This window comes from Montipora foliosa, chromosome 11 (assembly GCF_036669935.1).
Source record: "Montipora foliosa isolate CH-2021 chromosome 11, ASM3666993v2, whole genome shotgun sequence".
NCBI lineage: Eukaryota > Metazoa > Cnidaria > Anthozoa > Scleractinia > Acroporidae > Montipora > Montipora foliosa.
Genome location: NC_090879.1, coordinates 33,837,829 through 33,845,328, shown reverse-complemented (window position 1 = coordinate 33,845,328; position 7,500 = coordinate 33,837,829). Strand labels below are relative to the sequence as shown.

The 7,500-nt window shown below is 39.1% G+C and overlaps 2 protein-coding genes across 2 annotated transcripts in view; one reads left to right on the top strand and one right to left on the bottom strand.

The window, feature by feature from the left end:
• The window catches only part of LOC137975837 (zinc finger matrin-type protein 5-like), a 6,899-nt gene extending 1,276 nt beyond the window's left edge, over window positions 1-5,623 (top strand). The window contains exons 3-4 of the mRNA XM_068823031.1: window positions 3,232-3,306; window positions 4,922-5,623. Of these exons, the coding sequence (XP_068679132.1) occupies window positions 3,232-3,306; window positions 4,922-5,160 (314 nt within the window). The 3' untranslated portion in view covers window positions 5,161-5,623. The remainder of the gene's footprint in view (window positions 1-3,231; window positions 3,307-4,921) is intronic.
• LOC137975836 (uncharacterized) overlaps window positions 5,609-7,500 on the bottom strand; it is an 18,813-nt gene continuing 16,921 nt past the window's right edge. The window contains exons 14-15 of the mRNA XM_068823030.1: window positions 6,705-6,818; window positions 5,609-5,746 (exon numbers count right to left, since the gene is read on the bottom strand). Of these exons, the coding sequence (XP_068679131.1) occupies window positions 5,631-5,746; window positions 6,705-6,818 (230 nt within the window). The 3' untranslated portion in view covers window positions 5,609-5,630. The remainder of the gene's footprint in view (window positions 5,747-6,704; window positions 6,819-7,500) is intronic.

Genomic DNA, 7,500 nt, shown 5'->3' with positions numbered 1-7,500 from the left:
CCTGCCAACTCTCCCGTTTTTTTTCTCTTTTCTCCCGGCCTTCTGGCAAAGACCTGAATTCTCCCAGGTAATTTTTTTTCCAGATTCAGACAAGAAGCCAAAAAAAGTGTCCCTTTGCTTCACCGATCGGTCGCATCCATGCTGCACACTCGTTCGTTGCTTTGCACGCGGAGTCTGGGGACAAAGTTCCTTGATTTTGTGATCGTATGCTGAACAAAATGGCTTCAGGGAAGCGTGGTTGTGATCTTATGCACTGATCAAATTGAAACTTCAATGCCTCCTCCTCCCCTAACCGGGCAAACCCTGGGCATTTGACGGATAAGGCCTTCCCATGGGTGAAAATTTTGACATTTGCCTGGCTGGGGTGGGGAAATGTGAACCAAAGGTTTCAAATGATTTTTTTTTTTTTTTTCGGGCTCCGAAGTCCCTAACAGCTTTAAATGCTTGTTTGGACGAGCTGGGAGAGTTTAAAGGAAGAGATATAGCATTTGTGAGCAGTTGGCTTGCACAAAAAAAGGTCTTAAAAAGTTGTCTTTAAAGGAAAGTCTTCAAAGGAATTTTGACTGCGAAATTCGTCTTTGTCATAGTATAGAGTGAATAATAATAATGGTAAAAACACCCCTATTTCATTGTTTCTGTTAGAGGTAATCAACCAACACTGAACAATTTAAAATACATGCAGTCGTAAATGCTCTAGGCTCTGTTGTTGATAAGCATACAGTACCCTCGTTGGCTATCATCTGCCGTCAGCCGTGTTTCGGAGTTAGAGAAGCTTACACTGTCTTGCTTATTGACATTGTCACACTTAATTAATTCAATTTGAAGTCACTTTTAATAGTTTCAATATTAAAGTTGTGTTTTTGTAGTAGCTCAAATCTGGTAAAAATGGCATCATCATATAAAGGGTGACAAGCAGCTTTAGCTGCCAGATTCATTATTGTTTTCACTATAATAGTTCTTATGCGGAGCATTACTCAACCTCTTTTAAGAAGGCTTATGATTCTAAATCAACTGACAATGAGGTTTGGACATCATGCTGTGACATCATGATTGGGATGGATTGGCCAATAAAAACGTTCGGGATTTTGGGATGATGGAAAAATTGGGGACCCTCACTGTGAGTATACCTGCTTCTGTCACCTTATGAAAGGAGTGGTGAAATCAAAAATATTTTTCTTGAATTCTGCATTTCGCAACCTTCACATGAAAATAGCACGTGTATGAATTTTTCTCTGGGGAACACCCCCGAAGGTAACCTTTTTTCTGTAGAGAGACTACACTGTAGGGCAGCATGTATAATCTATAATTTCCTAAAGGATATGCCTTCAGAGGACGTACTCAGGTATGTGTGTCAAAACCACGTTAATACTTACAGTATTTCAATTGAGAGCAGAAACCAGCCAAGAGGGGAACCTAACGTCACAATCAAGGGGTATCTGTAATTTCAGAAATCTTCAATTAGTGGGTTCAACATTGTTAAATTCATTTATCTATATCTGCAATGATACACTGTATAATCAAGATCAAGGACATTTAAATAAAGCATTTTAAACCAGGCCCAACATCATGCAAGGTAGCGGTTATTCCTTACGGTATTCAAGACTGACAAACTTTATCCCTTGCAGTATGTTACATTTCAAAAGATGGTGGTCACGTTGCTGTAAAAATTGATCATGCATTTCCTTTAGTTTCTGTTTCAACAGGTAGCCAGTCTGAGAACAGTGTGTGCGTTTGTAAGTGGTTTGAACATATTGGACATAATGTCAATGTAAATCACTTCTGCCATAGCTGTAGAAATGCGGTGAGAAAAAACAAAAATGCCCTTTCAAGAATGAAAAATAGATTGAACCTTCATTACGTGTCTGCGGTATTTATTGCCTATTGCACATGACTGTGATTTGACACAAAGACAATGGTAATTTTAGAGTCAGCAAACAGCTACATGTAGTGTCAGTGGACACAACTACTATGTACAGTACTGACAGGCACAGTTCTGCGCTGCTGTTATCACCATGATAGTGTGCGTCCTAGAAAATAGACAAATGAATCACAAATGATTATGAATAATGTACTATCAATTTTTGTATTAAAATATGCTTCTCACATTTTGCCAACAATATTTAGGTTTTAAAGTTCTACCTTTCGTGTTTTAGCACTTTAACTTCTACTGTACATGTAGCTGACTTTCTGCCAGCAATCATAGGGAAGATATCTGTTTGCAAACATTGTTTTTATTATTCAAATGTGCAAACCACAGAACAGCCATTGAGACTCTGGTTGGCACATTAATGACAAAAGGTGATGCCAATGATACATTTTATCTTCACTGTACATGTACTTTGCAATTCAACTTTTTTTGCTTGGACATGGGCTCTTATTTCTAAACACGTTACTGTCCAACTCCTTTGTAATATTTTGAATTGAACATGACTGTTACTAATCTGTCTTTTGAAGGAAACATCGAACTTTTACAGTGACAATCTTGACAATAAAAAAACAATGTTAACAATCTTCATGTTCAATCATTTTTATTCAGTAACACCAATAATTAATTGTGTTATTTTGAGCTTTCGTTCTCTTGACCAATAATATTGTATTTTATTTATTTTTGGAGCTTTGAAATGACAGTGTCTTCTGTTAACTATACATACATTTGTACGAAGGCTTAGTAACCAAACATTTTGCATTGTTGTGATAGAGACAACAACAAAAAAAAGACTAGTGATGTAGACTGTTAATCAGGTACTAGCCAAAGTATTCAGTTCTTTTATCCTCCAATGAATTTTGCATGAACACTTGACTGAACAGGTTACACCATTTTATACGTAACTTAATATTAGTTCATTCCCCACAAAGCCACTGCTTTTGTTTATCTTTGTTTGTATGTGGTGTGTTGTCATAATGTGATTTCATTGGATGTACATGTATGTCAGTGTCTTGTATAACACAATATTTGCGCAGCATTTTGTGTGATTTTTAGTACAATGTACGGTGTATGAGTAGTAGTGTTGCTTTACATTGTACAGTATATACATGTACATACAGTGTAACCTGTTGAACCTCAGAACTGAGTGTTGATGTAATACACAACATTATTATTAATTTTGAATGAAGAAAATTTTATCCCAATCTTATGTATCAGGTATACTGTACAGACAATGATCACTCAACTAAAGAGTTGTTTTTATTTTCATTACGAATGATGTAAATGAATTTTTGTTTGTTTTATAGGTTCTTGTGGATTTGGAGCCAGTTGTTGGTATTCTCACACAAACCCACAGATGCTATTGGCAGCTCAAAGTACAAGTAAGGGATTAACATTTTTTTTTTTGGCTGAAAAAAGTCTGGAATATAATGTGCCATCAATATAATTATGTATAAGTCGTAAGAAAATGAGTGACGGCAGAAGCTCATGAACCTTGAAGCGTTTAGCTCTGGTTCAGAGTTGGGGTTTTTTTTGAGTCTAGAGATTTCCTTATTTGGATGTAACGTAGCTTGTGCATTTCCTGCATGTGCAGCGTTGTCGTAAAATCCTCAGCTTTGTTCCAAGGAAAAGAGTCACAAGTTACTCACTTCCAAGGTCATGCATGCTTCTGGTAGCTGTAATGGAAATTCTCGGGGCTGTAAATAATAAATTATTTTATGGTAAAAAATTACTTTTGTAATTTTTGATAGTTTTCTCTGAGAAAAGAAAAGCATTCTTCCCAGAGACAATGATTATTCCTTGCTTCATTACAGAGAATAAAGGCCTGTAGCCAAAATAATATTATTTGCAACAAATTGAAGGTTCATTTTTGAAATCGTTTGCAAATATTGTACATGTACTATGACACTGCTTAGAAGACCTGGGAGTCAGCGATAGCTAGTGATTTGTGGACTTCATTGTATGAACCCAGGGAGGGGTCATTATTCTTGAGGCTAATAAAGAGAATTACTGCCTCTGCCGGCAAGTACATGTATGTGGAAACATCACCTGGATAAGTTACAGGCCCAGGATGGCACAGACTGTGTTCAGAGCACTTGCCTCCCTCCATTGTGGCTTGGGTTCAATTCCCTGACTTGGCATCACATGTGGGTTGAGTTTGTTGGTTTCTTACTCTGCTCCGAAAGGTTTCTCTCTTTTCTACTGTGGTTTTCCCCTCCTTAAAAAGCGAACCTATGACTTGATAGAGCAAGTTTCAATCAAGTGTTGTAAAACCAAAACCAAAGTAATTACTTGGCCAATCAAAAAGGAAGGAGACATGCAGTAAACCAATCACAACTCGAAGTAATCACACGTAGCCGACACAAAGCGACACAAAGGTTTTGGTTTCACTTTTGATTGGTTGAGAAGTGGCACGAGAACTTTGAACCAATCACTGAGTGAAGTAATGCAAAACCAAAGCAATTTGCTAATTACTTTCAACACTCAATTGAAAACCGCTCTAAGAGTTGATGTGATTTGATTCCCAATTAGTGCCCCTATGATAAATTAATACAATTTACATTTGAATAAAGTTTGTTAGTATAATTTACCCTTTTTTACGATTTCTGTTTTGTGACAGAAGTCCCGTGTTAAATAAATGCGGCAATTTTGTTTTGGGTTAGTAGCAGGTTGTAGTCCCTCCTAAGTCAGGCGAACCGGCCTGCTTTAGTCACGCAAGCAAGCCAAGGGAAAGAGTATCCCCATTAATATTCTCCCCTTAGCTCACTTGTGTGACTAAAGCGGGTGGTTTGACTGACTCAGAATGGACTTCTGGCAGTTTAGTATAGTCTGCAGTTGCCAGTCAAGGAATCCATCAATCAATTGATTGGCCAGGTAGTTATTCAGTCAGTCCGTCTGTCAGTCAATGAATCAATCAACCACCCAACCCATAGATAACAAAAAGTAAATTTTATTGAAGTGTTTCAGGTTCTATCTTATGTAATTATCTTACTGCAGGTGGTCAAAAAACAAACAAATTAGAAACAACTCAGCCTGCAGCAAGGCTTGAAGATTGGATTAAAAAGTGGGAGAAGAGGCAGAAGAAAAATGAAAGAGGAGATCCACAGGGAAATTCTGGTCAACAGACCACTTACACTCTCCCCCCTGGGATGCCCCCACTCCAACTTCTTCCCCCATCTTTGCTGCCACCACCACCGACTGGCTACCCTGAAATACCCAGAGTGGACTGGGGATGATTAAGGAGGCAGTGCGTGGTTGCAGCAAAGGCTGAAGTAACAAGTTAGAGTGGTTTGAAAAGGCTAAAGACACAAGCTTGCTTCACAATACCCCTGAGGATATGTGAGTAGATCGGACGTTGTATGGACAATTAGGACACAGGAAAACCATCCTTGATATGTGGAGGGCACATTGAACTTAGAGCATACAGCTTCACACCACGTAGGCACAATCAGCCAGGCATGGTCAAAATAATAATTTATTGTTTTTGAATGGTCTTCAGTTTATTAAAAACTGTGTGCTTTTAAAACTCTTCAGCACATTCCAGTTTTAGAAGCAGTGTACAGAAGGGAATTGTGACATTTACAGTATAATATGACTTTCAGTGCAGACCATCAGGTCATGGCTAGTTACTAATATCTTCAGAAACATAGACAATAATATCCAAATCCAGACGAAATTAAAACTGCTGAAAATTCGCTGTTTGTCCTCAGCACTTGTTGCAACTCTTTTTGCAGTTTTTTGCCATCCAAACTGCAAATCGCTCACTACTGCAATATGCATTCTTAGCCCACTGAGGACATTTTGTGTTCTTGTCGTGACAATCTGTTGAAAAAGCAAGAGGCATTTTACTTGTTAGACCTTCGTGAGATTAAAATTTCTGCTTTGCTGTTTTTTTTGGGTCAACTATAGAGCTTTTCCAATGACCCAATGACGTCGATAGCGGCAACAAAAAAGGCCTCTTTTTATTAAAAATTAAGATTTGGGCGATCTGACTTGTTTTGCGAGTATTCCATTTGTGGTACAATGTAACCTACGAGCTAATTTTTTTTTTGTTTGTTTTTTTTTTGTTTGTTTTTTTTTTGTGTGTGGCCGCAGGTGTAAGTTTACTTTAAAAGGAGAAACCACATTTTCTATCCTTGAGATGTGTTTGCATGTTAAAGATGCACGGATAGCCCATACAGTTCTCAATTTATGGAAAACTGTTTCCCTCCATTCGCGCCCAAGGCAAGTTAATGTAACCTTCACTAACATGTATCCTGGACAAATTATATCCGGACACTACAAGGCGCAACTCTCCCTTCACCATCTCCTTACAATAACAATAACTGGGAGTGCTAATCACTCTTTTCTTGCATTATTGGGGACTGAATTGCGAAAGGGCGCAGCTCACGATATCGGGCTGAAAGCATAAGAAGGCGCCTCTGGCTTCCGCTATACAATCCATGTTTGTTGTCGGAGCACAGCTCCACAGCTAGATGTCAATTAGCTGTGTGTCTATTTTGATGAGGGAGGAAAACCGGATTTCCCGGAGAAAAATCCTCGAGTCACATGCAAGCCAGGGCCAGAGTTGAAGCCCAGCTCGCTGTGGTGGGGGGCCCCGATAGATAACCACTAAGCCACCCTGACTCCCTTATTCCTGTGGCCAATATTGTACCCATGTAAGTTCACGGCACTCAACAAGAATTCTTGGATAGTCAATATTGAATTACCAGGGACGGGTCCCAATTGATTTGTCTGAGATTAAATGAAGTTATTCTTTATTCTCGTTTGGCTAACATACCACAAACAAGGCAGCTTTGTGGGCAATTCACCTCCATCCACGAAGGATTTTTCTTGCACTCGTCTCGTGCCGCCCATCGCTTGCAGTCTACAGCGTTGTGTACGTCTTGGCAGGCTGTTTAAATGTAGCAAAGGTAGATTAAGAGCTTTTCAAAATTTAAAACTTGGCCACGATACCAAAGAAACTGAATCATTACAGTATTGAACAAGGCAGTCATCCAATCAACATTTGCACAGGCAAATTACTACCAACCAAGTTACATTCAAACGAATGAAGGATGAAGGAGTCTTTGTAAAGAAACTGTGCAGTGTGGTATTGCATCTGTGTTTTGGTGTTTCAAAAGAGGTGTCAACGCGGTTGAAAGGGGAAGGGAGGAAGGAAGGGGGGCGGGGGAGGAAATGTTCACCAAAATCGAACGGATGTTGAAGCAAATGTTGAAGTCGTATGCCCAGGCCTTAAGACGACGGACTAACGCTCGAAGCTTTAGGCATTCAATCTCTTCACGGTGGCACCTCGACCTTTATCAACATGTTGAATCGAAGTTTAGTGACTTTAAAAGCGTTTAAAGTGCCCCTGTGATCAAAAAAACCACTTCCTTTTTTCCTTCAGATTTTGAAAGTGTGTTTGCTTAACACCTGACTGGCAAAATTTTGAGCTTTGATTTTTATCCAAAGGCCGTTTACTTTGAGTGTAAGTTTTGGATTTCACGGTCCTCGATTACTCACGTTCAAAACTGACCGATTGGACCTCAGAGGGTTGGATCCAGGGAAAAGTGACGTCAGAGGCTCACTAGCTT